General features: G+C 36.3%; 1 protein-coding gene across 1 annotated transcript; it reads right to left on the reverse strand.

Annotated features, from left to right (window-relative positions):
* Positions 1-3,221: 3,221 nt before the first annotated feature.
* On the reverse strand, positions 3,222-18,258 carry NR2C2 (nuclear receptor subfamily 2, group C, member 2; the record flags this gene model as incomplete). Its single annotated transcript, XM_010080030.1, has 11 exons — positions 3,222-3,684; positions 5,917-6,022; positions 7,565-7,702; positions 9,919-10,058; positions 10,559-10,680; positions 11,694-11,871; positions 13,321-13,454; positions 13,856-13,949; positions 14,686-14,833; positions 16,950-17,129; positions 18,156-18,258. Coding segments are annotated over 11 exons (1,518 nt in total), but the record flags the coding sequence as incomplete, so codon positions are not given.
* Positions 18,259-18,991: the final 733 nt, after the last annotated feature.

Consider the following 18,991-nt stretch of genomic DNA (forward strand, 5'->3'; position numbering starts at 1 on the left):
AATGGTGTCCTGGGCTGCACCGGGCAAAGCGCTGCCAGCAGTGAGGGAGGGGATCCTTCCCCTCTGCTCGGCACTGGGGAGGCCACAGAGGGAGCGCTGCGTCCAGCCGGGGCTCCCCAGTACGAGAGAAACACGGACATGCTGGAGAGAGTCCAGCAAAGGGCCACAAAGATGATGATGGCACTGCAACATCTTCACGGAGGTGGTGGAGCCTCCATCCTTGGAGACATTCCAAAACCATCTGGACATGGTCCCGGGCAGCTGGCTCTGGTGGCCCTGCCTGAGCTGCGGGTTGGACCAGATGACCTCCAGAGGCCCCTGCCAACTTCAGCTGGTCTGTGATTCTGTGACTACACTTGAAATTTAGTGCAAAGGAGCCCTACTGCACTGCAAAATACAGCTTCTAGTTTTATATGGCAGTGTTTTAAGTGATTCCTTTCAGTGTCTCTCCATCCAAATCCTTGGCTTATTTTTATGACAGTCCTTGAGCAGCATGAGGAAAGGAAGTGTTGGGTTATTCATCACATCTACCTTGTTATTTATAGCTAATATTCAATTATGCAAAACGTTTTAGATTCTGAATATTTCTTAAGCTCTAGGATCTACCATCTGCCATCCACATTTCTACAATCCAAACTGTTCCATCTTGGAATCAAAAATAGTGTATGGTTACAGAAAGTACTTTTTGCTAATGGCACAAGGACTAAATGAGCTTGGTTCTGACTAATGCAAGGCAGAAAATCATGCTGATGATGCTATACAAAGAGAGACTTCATAGCTTTTAGGTGGTAATATCAGAATCTTAAGTATGGAGCTGCTTCATTTCATCTATTAAATGCACGCACAATAAACAAACTCTAGATATGGACTGCACTGTTGGTACTTCGTTTACACAAATCAGTATTTTGTCCCTAAAGTCCAGGGAACTATTTGCAGAGTAACTGACTACCAGAGAAGGATTGAGCATAGCATTATGTGGCCTTGCATTTGCAGGGAGCATAGTTTACTGTAAACAGAGCTGCACGCTATTTACCATTAGCGATTTACAAATGTAATACAATGCATACAGTTTAAGGTTTATTTCATGCGATGCCTCTGTTCCCAAAAAACTGTAGTGGTTTTATTTTGTTTCCTGAATTGTTATGCTCACAGCACAAGAAAGAAAAAATTGGAAAACAAATTTTTGCACAGAAAATTGGGCCCTTTTACTTGAAAAATTGGAAGCTGAAATTATGTTTGTCATGAAAATCCAACCGGTGCGTATTCCAATTTAGGAAAAAAGATCCCAATGGCTAGTATTTGTGCTAGCGAATATTTCATTTGTCACTAACAATGCTTACTTATCTGCTTAAATGATTTTTACAAAATACTGAAAGCAAATTAAACTGCATAATCTTTTGTGCAATGAAAAATATCACAACAGTTCAATACATACTGCTTTTAGTAAAAAAATTACATAACCCAATACAATTTTAAAATTTAACAAAAATGGCCACAAGTCTTTCCAAGGTAGCTGCTCCTTCTGATGTTGTTAATATTACAATTAATTTTTAATGCTGTATACCCTTAAAACAGGGGCTTTGCATCACAAGTGCTGACACAGGAAGTTACACACTGCGATAAAACAGCTAGTGCAGAACTCTGCATTCCAGCTGACTTGAGAGTGCAGACCTTCCATCAGATTAAAAATACGATTATTTCATTTGCTATAGCAAATGCCCAGATAAATGAAAGTGAAATACTACAAATCTCTGCATGTACATTGGACTCTTTGTAACACCCTTCTGAGAAGGAAGATTCTGAATGTTGTAACAATGGTTACAGAAGACTTTAATGCATCCAGAAGCTAAAATTGAGTAACCTTCCACGTCACAACGAGTGCTAAAAATGTTAGCCTCCTAATAAAAATGAAGTATACCAGGCCAAGACTTCCTATTTCATCAGAAGCCTCATCGAGAGCTGCTTAAGGTCTTTTTGGCTACAATTCAGACCCTTCGAAAACACAGACACCAACCTGGTTGGTGTTTCTAAATAAGTGTCAATAACAGAAGAGAAACAAAAGTGCTGAACTTATTAGGTTTTTGTCACATAAAAATACACAAGCAGAAAATGCCTCTACCATACAAACAACTAAAATAATTGATGCATCTAATGAGCAAGGATCAGATAAAGGTATTAATTGCTGTGACTTTTTTAAAAAACTTTGTTTAAAATATTTAATGTCAATAAATTATACTAAAATGAAAGCAATGCTAGCAGCTAATGGTCAATACTAGAAAACATGTTGATTGCTCACCACTCTAGACAATTAACAAGTAGTTAATTTTATAATGCCATGGTATATCAGTCATTAACTGCCATTGTACATGACTGAATGTAAATCCTAACTCTATTTCAGTTTCAAACTGAGTCAGGGGAAGGCTGAGGACTGCCAAACTGGGAGTGCTCAGGCAAGGAAGGGGAGGGAGGGGGAAAAAACAAAGGGAGAGAGATTTGTAATATACTCTTGCTGACAGCCAGAGGTTATGCACATTTCAGGTTTTAAACTGTACCTTTGGCTGCATGATAAGGATGTTTAGGAGTACAGAGAAAAGGAGTAAATGTGGAAATAAAAAGAGCATCACACAGCTCTGCTTGAAAGTGACTGTTCTGTCAATTAATGACTGATTTTCCCCACAATCAAGTAACGCTTGTCATGACTGTGTTGGTCTGAACAGAAACTTTAAGGAACCTGAATCATTACATCATTACTGTGGCAAGAAACATGTTTTTTTCTCCTAGTTTGGGTAATTCCCGTAGCACGTATTAGTCTCTATGACTGCATCGTACTGTGAATTACAGCTGCAGCGATTTACCAGAGTATAGGTCCATATAACGTGGGTATCTGATTTAAGAATCCACATTAATATTTCATGCATAACATAAGAGCAAGTGACTTTTTGTGGGATAAATGATTGTCTCCTGTAGGATTCTACATCTTCACAGAAATCACTAGCCTTTTGACCAAAGACATATGCAACTTTTTTCATTTTCCATACTCATAAGCAGGATGTTGATGACATTGTCACTTTGACAAGAAGTGCTTACAAAGTGCTAGTATTATACCCTGGCATTTATTAGATATTAATTCCAATGATATTTTTAAATATATACATACTGTTCTTCTTACTTTTAAAGTAATTTTATTACTAATCTCTGATATTATAAAACTCTATTTTTAACCACTGACCATTTCTAAATACAAAGCATGTGAAAAGTATGTTCAGTAATCTATAGCCTTTTAAATTAAAGGCATCAAAAATATTCCTTGTGGCAGAAAAAAGTCCTGTAGCAGGTCTTTGAATAGCTGCTTAAATTTTGCCAATGTCAGCAAACAGACAAGGAGAAATCTGACAGGAAACTACTAACAAGTTGGAAATATTTGTACATACCGAAATGCTATTCTTTTAACTTCATAATTGTATGTTTTTGTGAAAACCACTCCAATCCATCGAATTGTGTTGTTCCCACTATGCAGATGTGCCAGTTATCTGACCATTGTATTCTGCTGTCTCCATTTTGAGAATGTAGGGGATTATGCTGTCAATGGGAACATTTCCAATGAGACCCGTAAAAAATAGTTCCTCGGTAATGCTAGAGCTCATCAGCCTAAGTGCTGGCAGGCGAACTAGAATCCGGGCTAGCCTGAAAAAGAAGTTCAGATTATAAATACATATAATATGAGTTTAAAATACTTTGTGGCTAAAGAGTTGGATCTGCTTTTATTATTACCATAACTCATGAACGGGAGTAAAGAGGCAATTAAAGATAATTGAGCTACCATAAAATGAATGGTTACTTTTCCATCCTGCACGTGAAATGAAAAGCCACCCTCTTTTCTTTGTGGACATACTAATGCCCTTTGTAGATGCAATGTGTACGTACAAACACACAATTCTCCCCGTCTGCTCTTGAAATCCCAGCTCTGGAAGCATTTCATAGTTCAGGACAATGCTGAGACTAGTAATATACATACTGACTAGTGAGAACATTTGCACAATTTTAAGAGTAAAATGCTTAATTGAAATTTAAGCCATTAACAGCATAGTCCTCAGTTTCCTAGCAACTTGATGACAAACCAGATAGCAAGAACAGATACGTATAAAAGGAAATAAGAGAATCTGCTTCTGATGAGAAAAGGAATTCGGAGGGAGGTGCTGTTACTCATACATATTGCCAAATAGTGTGGGTTTTTTATGTTATGGGATGTTAACAGACATCCAATATAGTGAAGTGATCATATTGAATTTCTGGACTTCTGATGTAGGACAGTGATGAAAGCGTATCTGCTGTGTTCATACAGCAGGTGTACCTCACAAATGCCAAAATAAATAAATTTTCTAAACCAGAGCCATGTAATAGCAAACCTTAGGCAGCACCAAACACAGGCTACTGGAAAATGCTTGAATATCTATGGAGAAAATATATAAGGTCCATTCTGCTAATATACCATATCTTGTAAACTTCAGGGGAAAATTGCAAAAAGATTCAAGCCAAGCTGCTGGTTTTGTGAAAATTATAACACTCGTGCTTCTATCTCAATTTGTGCCAGCACTCAATTGCTCAGAAATAATCAGATTTGTACTCTTAAGTCTATCTATGGGCGAGCATGGGGATACAGACGGTATCAGTTAAAATACAGGACATTGTCTGGGAAATGCAGCTCACTAATTTTCTTCCTTGAGTCACTATTAAGAGAAGTAAGTATATGGAACAAATTCTGTATTTCTTTTTATGGCAGATAATCCAGCTCTCATGCATCAAAGCGGAATAACTGAATTGCACACAGAAGAAGAATGTGGGATTTTAGGATATTTCTGAAGTAGAGAATCCCATCTTCACTGCACCTAACTGGGAATCTCAGTGCCCTTTCTTTTGCTCCATGCAATGTTAACTCTGTAAGATCAGTGCAGAAACCACTATGAGATGTGAGAAGCTCTCTCTTTTACAGGCTTTTTTTTCCTTTTTTTTTTTTTTTTCCTGTTTTGCCTTTTTTTAAAGTTACACTACCTCAGACCTTGCTTACATGTAAGGGATTGCATGCTTCTTCAAATAGGGATACCTTTCACTGTAGAAGAGAATATGGTCTAGGGTATATTACTAGACAGAAGTTCAAATTTCCCTTGTAGTGCAGAGAATCATTGTGTTGATGAAATTCAAAATAGTTTTGATGGAGATTATTAGGAAATAGGATAATTATTTCTAGCAAGTAAGAAACAGGAACAGTTGAGAAGTGAAACAACAAGTTAGATACTTTCAAAGAGAAGTCCTTGGAAATTTGAAAAAAAAAACCAAAGGAGAAAATAAGTAGGATGTGTGAATTTCTTATAAAAAGAAGCTTAAGAGTTGGTTGCTGTTCCCCACATGTAATCCTTAATCTTCCAAGGTTTATAAACTGACACTTTTAATACTTTTCTGCATAAGCAACTTGACAAACATTTAAAGGATGACAATCACCTTTTACTACCTCAAAGCCTCTTTGACAACTAACTCGAAATAGGAAGCAGTTTGAATTAAAGAAGTTTGAGGCAGTTGAGGTGATTATTCTTGAGACTTTTAATAAAGTAAGTCTGTTTACTTTTCTAAACATGGCAATGAGACTCTCAAAAAACCCCAAACCCTCAAAAAAAAAAAAAAAAAAAAAAAAGAGAAAGTACTCAAGTTTAATTTACATGGAAGAAGCCAGACAGCTATTCTTGCTTCTACCTATCTTTAAACAAACCTACTTGATCTTATGAACAAGGTTCTAGTTCTTTCTCATCAATAGTCAAAAAAGAACAGATGTCAAAAAGGAAATTTCTGCATCCATTATGTTATTTTGTACTTTTGTCATCTACGGCCCACAACATTACTTTGGGTACTATAGACAATAAATACCTATAAGTATCTTCTGGATAGGTTTTTTGGACATAGTCCTGCAATTCCATCTGTGCCTTCTCCTGGAATTTTTCTATTTGGGTTGAACTGGTCAGACCAGGGTGATCTAAAGAAACAAAACATTTCTGTATGTCGATTGTTTCCCTATACATTGTGAAATATATGTAGTTATAAGATTCTTGCATTTAATTTCATTTAAATATTCCTCTTGTATTGTGATGTTTAACATGTTAGCTGTATAAAGGAAACCACTCAATTGAACATTTGCTTCCTGGCTTCAGAATTAGCTTGCACGCTTCTCTCTGTAGCTGCATGTATCCACAAGGAAGTGGAAAAAGATTAAGCCTGTAGGTACGTACCAGTCAGTGACACTCCTAGTTCATGTTTCTAACCTCGCTTTTTTAAATGCGTTTGCCTCTGTGATTTCAACCAACTATGCTGACTGAGCGGTATCTAGGGTTGTTTTCTTGACAGACGAATTTCTTGACCTTCCTGAATCTGTGTCTTATTTTAATTCCAGCTGGCTCAGTTCCTCAAAGACAGTCACACGATCAGAAAAAAAACAGAAAATACCACCTATCTGACTATGCCCAAATACCTTCAGTGTTGTGTTCCAACTGCTCTTCCCTTGAAATGGGACAGAGCTAGCTTGAGTTTGGAGAGTTTCTTGCTCCTCCAACTTGAATAAAACACCTAATAAACCTAACCCTAATGGTACAATCTGCAAAAAAATTGCAAAAGCAAATTTCAGGACATCAATACCTTCTCATTAAAGTTCTATTAAAAAAAAAAAAAAAAAAAAAATCAATGCAACTCCCCCCACCCCAAATCCCTGACAACAAGATACTCCTTTTCTTTGTATTTTGTTAAATTCAAAGTGGTAAACACCCTTGAATTAAAATAAATAATTTATGTTTCTGAGCAAGAGTTTCCCTTTCACTCAGCCTGTCAGCAGTTTTAAATGAACCTTTCTATGCCCTAGGAATATTTCTCCACCTTTGCTGAAGAGACTGTCACTTCCCATTTCTATAACGTCCTTACCTTATCATTCCAGAAAATCTAAAGTGTATTCTTTGAGTAAATCCTCACATCTCATAAACACTGTTGATCATGCTTTGGTTTTCTGCTGTCATTTGGTTGATAACAAATGGAAAACAGCCTGTTTACATTTATCTTTGGAGATTTTGTGGAAGTTCCACATAAATACAGTGGTATTTCTGCCCATATTTCAGTGATCCCTCTTATGAGTGCATTAAAAATATTAACATTGAAGCCAATTTATTTTTGTCACTGTGAGGATGTATTTCCTCTAACCCTTCCTGCCATTTACTTCAATACTATTGCTAGTACACATGCCAGGTAACTTGTTACTCGTAGGTTCACTGCTGAAGATAACTGAGATTCTAGTCTTATAAGGTGGGTGCACAGGAAATACCTGATATGTCAGAACTGTAAATAGCATGGATATGTTGCTCCAAAGTTATTTTAAAAACACAAATTGTTTGTGATACATCATTATGGAACAATCAGCAGCTTAACAGATCAGTCTCATCTCAAGACATTAGTCACCTTAAAAAAAAAAAAATTGCTAAAACATTAACCTATGAAAGCTTATTATTTAAGTAGGTATGGATACTAAATTGCTTACCAGGGCTAAAGAGGACTATAGCTTTAAGGTATGCATATTCATATCCATCAATATCAAGCTTGGCCATGCTGTTGCAGAACTCTTGAAGTTTCCAGATGTGTTCCATGACTTGCTTTATTCGGTCTGCAGAAAGTTTATCTACAAAAAGATATTTCTTACTATTTCATGTGAGCTCCAATACATCTGATATATTAACCAATATCCTTTTATAAAACAAAGTGAAGTGACATTTTAAAGTCTTTTGTGCCATTTGCTATCTTGAAACCACTTAACATATAAGGACTGGCCTGAGTAATTATGGAAGTGAAGATTTATAAAGCTGAGTCAGACACAGCAAACAGAATGTTAACTCTTTTGCATGATTTTGCCAGTACAGCAAAATCTGCAACACCAACCTTATTCCAGTGATGTACTGTTCTGAGCAGAGACTCTCAAATTACAGTGAATTGTTCTACAAATGGCTAGAGTGATTCTGGGAACGAACAGAAGCACAAAACAAATGCTATCATACAATCCCAGTTTTAAATTAAAACAGTATTGAATTAGCTTTTCCAGAGTGAATGCAAGAGCAGAACTGACAGTGCTGCTTTTTCCTCTATCTATACTTATAGAAGTGAAATTTTAATTTACTGTGATAAAACGTCTTTCTTCCTTCCGATAGGGTAAATTCATTCAAATACATGTACACAGATTCTTCCGTAATTTGGAACATCATGTTACTTATGTTGGCTTCATATTCTTCTTAAAATGTTGATTTAAAAACAAAACAAAACAACTTATATTATTTGCGGATAAGTTACAACAGAGTGGTATTAACTGCTCAGCTAGGGAGGAAGAGATGTCTGTTGTGGTAAACATACCTTCTCTCTGACTGCGTATCTGCAGACTAGTCAAAGAATGAAAACCTTAGAGATTACATTACACTGGAAGTACAGGTTGTAGAACAAATTTATCTTTTTCATTTTTGAGACATGGGAACAGAAATGGAGCCAGCTCAAGGCTGTAATAGCCTTATCACTTACTCCTCCACAGACTCGTTGCCTGAGATGTAGATGGAATAGACACCTCTATTTATTCTGACAAAGATATAAATAAAAGCCTAACTCTGTGCAGAACATACAATGTGCACGTTTCTGTATTGCTCTTTTAAACTCTCATCTCTCTCTCTGCAGGAAAGGAGCATCAGTTTGTTGTATTTTGAGGGCTGTCCAAGTTCTCTTAAATTACATAAAAACCCCCCAAACAACCAACCCCTATATTCACTATGAAAGCACACTATCCATTTAAGAATCAAATTTCTAATTACTTTATCATAATTAAGCTAATAAAATAAAGTAGATTAAAACAAATGTACTTTACTAAGACTGAAGGATATTAAACATTTTTTCATATTATCTACTTTTGTACATTTTCTAGTTCTACAATCAAGTTTTACTCTCCTCAGTAAAAGCTTGTTTTCCAGTTATTGCTGTGTGCACAATAATGGCACCACAAAAATAATCAGACTGGTACTAAATAGTATTCTGTAACTGCTTTTAACTCACATTTAAATTTGAGCTAGCTTTCCTGTAATATGCTGTGTTTGCAGAGTTTAAAGCTGCTAATATTGTTTTTTTCCTCCTATTAAAAACTGAATGTTATTCTCATGCTAATCAACCATTTTGATTGGGAGCATCCTGAAAGAAAAGAATGAAAAAAAGCAACTATCACAGATTATTGTCCATTCTAGATACAGCCATCATTATCAACAGGCCAACACTATATTACAAAAATAACATTACAGAAATCTTCCTAAGAGTGTCGAGAAAGTTGTTTAAGGTTTCAGAGCCATCATTACTGCACTATAAGCAGTATCCAAAACCATTATACTTGCAAGAATATTATTGTTGTGATACTTGGCAAATGCAATAGTTTTATATTGCAAAGAGAAGGACAGTTCTCTAAGGAAAACATTCTGGTCTGTTTGCGAAGAAGACGTCATTACTCTAAGAGGAAAAAATATATTACACCTGGATGGGAGGAAAGTTCTGTGAGCACACCCAACTTTAGGACGTACTTGTCTTTCTCTACACTGCCAGTCAGACGTAGAACACAGGAAAATACGTCCCCCAGCCTTATCCCCATTTCTTCTATGGATGCTTCTATCCCACAGAGATCTCTGTGAGGTCAGTGCAACAAAAGTTGTAAACCACCAGAGGAAAGGTAATTATGCAAGGGAAGGCTTCTCCTTCCTGTGGATCCTGGGGAACAATTCTACAACCGATTAGGAAACACCTTATGAGAAACATTATACAAACGCTCCTGTAGCATTGATAGGACCAAACACGTAAAAGAATCACACACTGAACACGTACCTTCCTGTATGCTGTTCTGAAGATGGTTGACAATAGCTGCTAGGATAGTAGAGAGACTCATCACCTGTGCACACTGTGCCAGACCCAAGGTGAACAGCTCATTCCAGCAGGCACGCACAAGGCTGGTATTACAGTCCTGCCTACAAACAACAGAAAATCAAACAACTGCGGGGAGTTTTCTTATCAGGTTGGTATTACCCTATGTGTCATTATGTTAATTATAAAAATTAAAAATAAGGATCAATATATTGCAAACCACTTTACTAAGAGGCATATATTAGCATATTACAAGTATTTTAAAAAGCAAGAAGAAGTGATAGGCTGACTACAGGAAACCATTTCAGGTTATCTGTAAAATGGTGCCCAACAGTTCTTTACCAAGATATATTTCTACAAATTAAATGCTTGCTTTTGATTCGGCTTTAGCTTCTGTAACTGCAGTAACATCAGATATTGCAGCTATCCCCTCCTCTGCTATCTTCTATTTTATTCTTCAGAAAGGAGAATATTGCATAGTCCTCACACATTTTAAAGAATTAATTAAAAATTAACAATAGCATCATTTAAAAAGCCCAAATAGCTGAAAAGGGTGCTTAAACACATTACAAAGCAAACCATTCAACAGAATATGTAAATTTACCCAAGAGCTTGAAATGCAGGTATGGACCTAGCCCAGTGCATAGAGAGAAAAAGTAGTCGTGATGCTGACTCACAGATGTAGTGCACATTAAGGTACTCCGGCATTGGACTGGGCATTGTCAGCTGCAAAAAATAAAAGTACAATACAGTATATACAGTTCAGACATAAAACAATTTTTATTGTCAACAAAATAACCAGCGAAAACATTCACACTACTCTCATAGTCTGCCATAAGCAACTGTGTGACAAGAAATGGTCAAAGGAAAACTGTACTAAATAACTCATGTACTGACAAGGAATGCAAAATGGAAATGGGAGACAAGAAATTATGTGGGAGAGAGCTCAAATGTCTCCTTTAAAATTGTTTTAATATTCATTTAATAACAATTAAATCTATAAATGTCATTGCTCTAAGGAGTGTTGGCTAGCATCACGGTGCTACAAAAGATCTTTAAAAACTTTTCAAAAAGAAGCAAAATAAAATCTAAAATCTAAATATCTAAAATGGGAAAGTTGTGTAATAGGAATCTACAATCACAAAACACCGTTAACAGGAATAAGCAGGTTCTGTTAAAAGTTTGACTACATTAAGTATTACTTATTTCAGTAATGATCTTTGTATTTCTTGAAACAGTGCAATTTGATTACAGCAAGATGAACACCCTTGTTGTATCTCACACACTGTTTATCAGCATGTGTTTTTATTCAACTGAAGCTGAAGCATCTCTAAAATGCAAGACTTTTTTCAGTGGTCTAATAATAAGGATTTAAGAACCTCTCTTTATATGAAGGAGCCTTTTAGATGAAAGCTTTACACTATCTAGAATTATAAATGAAGCAAGCAAGGCATCATACTATATGGATGATTTGGAAAGTGATTACCAACAGCACTGGAAAGTGAAATAAATTTTAAAGCATCCTTCCGTCTATGAAGAGGTCTTCTGAAATAACACCTATACTATTTAGATACAGCATGCAAGAGTGAAAACTGTATTAAAAGCTTTGTTAACAGCAGATGCTATCCTAGATTATATTGCCAAAATTAAATATAAGAATAAAGAAAACACAGTAAACTGATTTTGGATTATGTTTTAAGTGTTAGTTTGTTTAGTAAGACATCTAAAGAAATATATACCTTAAATGTGACATGTGTATCTGTAAGTAGGGGCCCTTCCACTTCAATAATTGGTGTTGACTGATCCCTGCTGATTACATGAATATTCCCACCTCCTGTAGGATCCATCCCATCTGCCAAGTTATGAGCTGTGGTACCATCTGTGGTATTAAGTGCTTTAGCCAAAGTATCAAATGCCCTGAAAAAAAAAGTAGTAAACAATGAAAGAGTGCTTCCTTACATCTTAAAAAAATTCATAGTAGTGGTCAAATTAAATGCTATAAGGCATTTCCACTTAGAGGTAACTTATACAGGAACTGCTTATGCTAAGACACAAGGTAAGACTTTTGCTTGCAACCTGGCCCCTCTGTACTGTTCAGACATTACTAAAAGGAATAGATCTGCCCATATATCACTGGTAAAAGATCCCACCTGTGAGGGGGAAACTTTTTACTACTGTAAATCCTGCTCTTTTAATTTTACGCTACTATTTGTACTAGTAAAGGGGTCTCTTGCACTTACCATGCACTATCCTCTCCTTCTCACCTTGGAATGTTCAATGGTTTACGTGAGGATTATAGACCAGATGCGCTCTGGAGAACACCCTGCAGTCCCTGTCCTTCATGTCCAATTTCTGGGAACAGTGGAGAATAGTGTGCTTCTCTTCTAGACAACATGCCTGAATTTCCTTTTCCTTCAGATGAGATACGGCCAGACACTCCTGATCTCACAGTATAGACAGAGCCTTAGAAACTTTATGACAGTAACGTAAGAGAGACTGGTCCCTGGACTCCTTCATACTCGAGCTGCAGCTTGGCCACTGCCAAAATAAGGCAGCGTGAATTCCTTCTTATGATAACAGAGCTTAAAGAACTTTGTGCCCCTATTTCATACCAGTGGACAGTATTAGAGTATACTGCTCTTTTGCCAGGATTTTTGACAAGAAGTTTTGGGGGAGGTTTTTTGGATTATTTTTCTGCTTTAATGAAAGAGTATAAGGTTGACAAAAGCCAAAGTTGCGGTGTCAATTATTTTTAAATAAATATCAGTTCACTCACTTGAAGAGTTTAAATAAAAGGCTTAAGAGCCTGAAGTTAAGCTCTTCTTAAACTCCATGTTCCTCGTTCCCATTTTTCTCATTAATAAAGACAACAAAGACCTTGAACTCTTTCTAAACAATAAAAAAGTTAATTAATCTTAGTTTAACTACATTTTCCCTCCATTACCAGCAGGTCTTATGGCAGCAGAATCTCAAAAAGAAATCTGCAGTAATACAGACACCTAAAGAGCAGGGCTAAGGGCATGAGCATTGTGCAGGATAAGCTTCCACATAACAAGCCTATCAAATAAAACAGTACCTAAGTGTGGTTATTCTCAGAGTCTCTCAAGGTTACAAACTAGTCATTTATTATTTTTCTGAGTATGAAATCTGGTCTAGGACCAGAACACTACATTTATAGCACAGGGGACAGTTCTTCACAAGAAGACAACAGACAAACCTGGATTTCTAAAGAACTGTTTTTGTGTTTCAAAGGGGCAATCTCAACTGTGTTTGGTGTCACAATGCCAAATTACTTCAATGAATGAGTGTACGTATACACCACACAGAATACAAATTGCTAAATAAGATGCAAATATGAATGCATACCGTGTAATCTCACTTGCGGATTGCTCTTCTTGTTGAACTTCAGAAGTATCTCCATTATTTAGTGACTCACTGAGATTAGCAAGAGATGTTACAACATTTGCTAGCGTTCCTAAAGCACCCTGGCTTGTTTCAGCCTAAAAAAGAAGCAGCATATCGGTAGATCAAAATTACAGGCGATGTATCATACAAAAATTCTTCCCATTTTTAATCTTTGTGTTCTTTTGCCCTTATGTACCTTTTCCTTCCCCCTGAACATCTAAAGGAAGAACAATGGCTCATAATGATCTCTAAATGCAATTATAATCATCAATCCTAGCCCCAGCTAAGATATCATGTCACCCGTTGCTGAACTTTTGCAGAAATATGCCTGTGAAGAAGTCATGTTCCTGTTGATCAGCTTATTACCTCCATTCAATCTTCAGACCAACCCCAACCTTATCTTCTCAAGAAAAATAATTATTTGTGTCTAAGTACATAGCTAAATAATCTGAAGAAATAAATATATATGTTCAGCACTTATCTGAAAGAATAATACCTTGGAGTCAGCAGCTAGGAGGACTGTACCATCATCCCTGATCAAAGGCTGCTGAATGTTCACAAGCATTCCTGGATCAAGAAGACCTGCTGACCTGTTCAAAAGCATAAGGCATCTGACAGTCAATCGTATTTTACATTGATCAGAAGAATGTGTAACAACCTGTGCCAGAATAAAAGGAATTACCAATTTTTAAATGAACAATTTAATGAAGCTCAGGACACATGTCTTTCTGAAAGTTTCCAAAAAGTAGCTTGAAACACAGAAAGACTTAAATAAGTTTTCCTTTCCTGTGCAAAAGCAATGACAACTTCCCAAATGGATATTCTCTCATTTGCTTTTTATGCTGGTTTATTCTGTCTTAAGGATTGTCTTCTCATGCTCTCAGAAGTCACTTAATACCTCTAGAGTTATGCATTAGACTTATGCAACAGTCACTGCAGTCTCTTACTCCTGGCTTTAGGAGAAGGAAGGCTGAGTCTGCCCTTTGCAGATTTTATTTCAGAGAAGTGCTCACCTGAATGCATCACAGTGTAAGCCTACATGCTTTTTGCTTGAATATCACATATTTGCCTGCCTGTGCTTTAACCTGACTGGACAAGAGCCACCTCTGAACTGAAAACCGCCCAGCTGTACTTATACATAAAAACTTCAGTGAGAAGCAGAACAATCTAGGTTCACCTTGGTAACGGAAACAGATGATTTGTGAATTGGAGCCCTTTTCTGGACAATTCTTTACAGCAGAAAGGAGAAAAAAAGAGTATAGGTGTGCCTGCAAAATAATATGCACAAATAACCTTAAACAGGACCTGTTAAACTGAGATACTCACCGTGTCCCATCTTTATCTGCCACAAATGTTGGAGTTGCTATTAGAGGACTTCGTAGATCTTTTCTGATATAGATTTTTTCAGTGGAAGCTGCACAGTTGGTTGGTTTTTCACGTTGCACATCAAAAGGCTTTCTTTCACTTTGAACCGCTACATAAAGATAGAAACAAGCAGATTTGAAATGAAATAATTTGAAATAAAAGGATTTCATTTTGCACAGTTATGATGGTGTATCAGCTCAGTGCAGAACTGTAAAGTTAACATCAAGACTGAAAAAACACAGGCTCCAGTTTTACTATACCTTTGATGATGTACACTTTTAACTAAGGAAGTCACAGATTGATCATTTGCTTTAAGTTTTGCTGAGCTGGAGCTGAAGCTTGCCGTTTCATTAATAAGATGGAACATTCTGCAAAATGTGTTTTCAAATTGTTTATTTTTTACAGGTAAAGCTATACCTTAATCTTAGATGCTGTCATACTGTGGACGATTCAAAACAATGCAAACCTAGAACGCACTCAGAAAAAGTCAAGACAAGCAAGTTACGAGAGAGATGCAGGTTAATTCCCTGGGAGACGAGTCTCTGCACACTATGTAATTCACTTACATCCATTCATTCTGCCCAGTTAGTGAACAGTGTTCCAAAACTAAGCTTTTCAGAATTTAAATAAACTTTTCAGAATTTGATAACTGGAATAAAATAAGCTCAGTCTCCAATGTGCCAAACAAGTGTGGTAAATCCTTCCAGTAAAACTAGTAAGAAACGGAAACTTTGTAATTTTAAAGAAACTGAAAAGTGCATCTTTATAATATTGAGGTATTATCATTAAACAGGTTACAGAAAGTTATCTGGAATCTAAGTCACTAAACTTACAAACTCCATTATGGCTTGGCATAACATTTGACTGCACTGATTTTTCACCTGAAAATAAGGCTAACAAAATGGATGAAAGACTATGAGGATAATACAAAGAATTGTTAAAAGTGTTGTACTAATATTGATTTGCACACACTTTGCAAATGTTAGGTATAATATAAATGGAGATAATATTTCTGTGCTATTCATTGTACCAATTAATCATACAGCGGTTATTGCTCTAGAAGACTGACATTCTTAACAAGCAAACAAAAAATTCAGCCCCCCTCTATAGCCCTTTTGAATGTAACAGTAAAATACACCAATATGTCTCTCCCTATTCTCATAACTAGCCTGAGTTATTTAGTTCCTGATTTTATTTTTGCTAATATTGTTACTATCACCAAAATTTAGGGGCTTAAAAGTAGGCATATCCATTTTGTTGGCTCGGTGGATACTTATGCATTAATATTAATCAGAAACCTGACCCAATGCCCAATAAAGTCAGCGAGCATACATCCTAATCATATTGGGATAAGAAAGATTTAGTGTCTGGAAATGCAGCAGTTTCTCTTGTACAAACATCTCCCCCTGTACTCAGCACAGTGTGTGCAAAGCAGAACAACCATCACTACAGGTCTGGAGTTCCAGAGTGGAAATACAACAAAGATCTCCCTATTTACAGCTTAAAGTTCTTCCTCCCTTGAACACAGTGGTTGGACCTTATCGTGTCTAGACCAGAGTGGAAAAAGAAAAGTATCTGTTGCTTCACCTTAAATTCATCACAAAACAACCAGACAATAGGCTTCATGAAGTGTTGGACCGAAGAAGCAGAGGTGCTATAAACTGGAAACAAAATACATTGGAAGAGGTGTTTGGATGCCAGCACTGGAATTGTATGAAGCACTGCACACAACCATGACAGTATATTGTTTAAAATATGACAGTTTATACAATGCCTCATAATACAATGCTCACAAATGTCCAAATTAATATAATTTTTTTTTTTAAAAGGACATCAACTACTTTCTATCACTGGATGAAAAGCAGCAAAACAAACCAGAAGGAAAGCAGATTCTGAACATGGAACATTAGACAGATTTATGTCCATCCACGTTAAAATATTTTGTATTATAAATATACACTTTGTTTGTAACTTGCTTTCTAAGTGAGGCTCTAACTGGGCTCCTCACAGACTACAGTAGTATGAGAGATGGTTCAAAACAAATCACTGCTGCACCTCAGACATAAAATGGTGATGAAAGAAAGGTACGGTAGGTGCTTTGTCTGCCAAGAGTTCTGTTTCATTCAAGCAGCATGCACCAGAATGGAGAAAACAGGCTAAAAACTGGCAGTCCACATATTTATTATTTGGTAGGCACAGTATCACATTGGATACTTAACACTCACATTCCATTTTCATGCCCATCTCTAGACATTTCTTAAGCCTACAAAATTGGCAGCGATTCCTATGGTGTTTATTGATGATACAGTCCTGGTTGCTACGACAACTGTAGGTCAAATTCTTCCTCACACTCCTTTTAAAGAAACCTTTGCATCCCTCACAGCTGACAGCACCATAGTGACGACCTAGGAAACATATATATTGTTATCAGATGCAAATTACTTATATTTAACATAAAAATATTTATCTTAAGCAAGTAAAGCATTGTTAAAGTCATCCTTTAAATTTACTTTCTATTGTTACCATCATTTTGGACCATAAAAGCATTGTTAAAGTCTTATAGGATGTTTCTTTTTTACCTACTGTCAGGGCTTTTTGGTGGGAGAGTGGAGAGAAGAGAGGAAGGCTAAGCCTGTTTCTGAATGACAGCCCTGTGAAGTGGTAGTTCGCATTCTGGACAAGTACAGATGCAATTCTACCTGCTGTTACAGATTACAGGATACATTGAAAGATACAGGCTAAGAGTTTAAGTAATTTCAGAATATAAGTAATTTTACATTAAAATTTGAAATGTAATGGTAATTTTAAATTAAGATCATATAAATTCTGGTATTGTTTTAATTACAATAACATGAGACAGAAAACGAGAGAGAAAGGTGTCTTCTCTGTAGCATGAAAGCACAGTCCGCTTCCTTGGCTAAAGTAGAAATTTTTCCCTGTAGACTCCTTATTACTGCATGGATCTGAAACACCGAGGATTCACTTGATCTCTACTTGCCTTTTTCCGAGATAGTAAAAGACTAACAAACTTAGGACTTCCCGGTAGATTTTGGAGAGCACCAAGAAGTGGAGCAGTTAGACTTTTCTAGGTGACATGTTTATTGCATGGTTGCCCATAGCTGTAGGGAACCAGACTAAATGCTTCAAAAAGTCTCTTTCAGTTACCAGGAGCTATTCAATAATTATTTTGTCTTTCAGCACATGCTAATTTATCATCTACTCCAGTTGAAATACCAACTATTATTCTTCCAAACAGAGTTTTAACTATTCTCTGTGTGTATAGATACAAAATATCATGTTATCTTTTTCCATTTTAGACTTAATTGCTTTTGCCATCAGCAAATAAGTTAAAATATATGAAACCTCCTCCCTTTATCCCAGTCATCCTTTCAATCAAGTTTCTTGAATACTACCTTTTTATGCTTCCTTACCTGATGCTTTATCGCCACAGACTACACAATATTCTACTACCTGGGGCCTCTGAACGTCAGCTTTTCCCAGCAACCGTTCCACTGAAGCAGAGTCTGTCACTATCTAAAACAAAATTCCAGAACAAAAAAAGTGAATTAGCCAATATTTCTTCTGATGTAAAAGTAAGGAGCTTTGACTACAGAACCAGATTGTTGTTATCAACTGGGAAGAGCTGGCTCAATTTGAGAAAAAGTAAAACATGTGGAATGAAATTAAGTAGCATAAAATGTAAGTTAATCAGAGTTTTTACTGTCAATAGTGAGTACTGTTGAAACAGTCATAGCAAAAAAAATTCCTAATAAAACTCCTAGCTTTATTCAGTACAAATAAGTTTCCTCACTTGTGCAGTCTACAGTATTCTTCCCTTCTTGCAATTACTCTCAAACAGCTGCTATATTTTAGCCAAAGATGGTTTTATTTCAGGTGCCATTCCCATCAATCCCTTCTCTAGCTATTAGGAGTATACGGCTCAGAAGGGATAGCCTGAAGCTGAGATCCAACACAGAAACAGTTTAGTTTCTGAAGGCCTTGGATTCCAAAACTTCTGTTCAGAACATTCAACAGAATGTTCTGCTAACACAGAAAAATCCATTTACAGAAATTCATTCAACAGAATGTTAATTTAACACAGAAAAATTAAAGAACCCCCATCCCTCTTTGTAATTTAATCCATTTAACATAGTAAAATAAATTCTAAAAGACTGTTAGTACAATTTTTCAAATATTTATGTAAGAATGATTCTTCTTCCTCTATTGTAACAGTATTACTATGGGCCAGGCACTTTTTTTTTTTTTT

Source organism: Pterocles gutturalis, unplaced genomic scaffold (assembly GCF_000699245.1).
Source record: "Pterocles gutturalis isolate BGI_N339 unplaced genomic scaffold, ASM69924v1 scaffold48514, whole genome shotgun sequence".
NCBI classification, from domain to species: Eukaryota; Metazoa; Chordata; class Aves; order Pterocliformes; family Pteroclidae; genus Pterocles; species Pterocles gutturalis.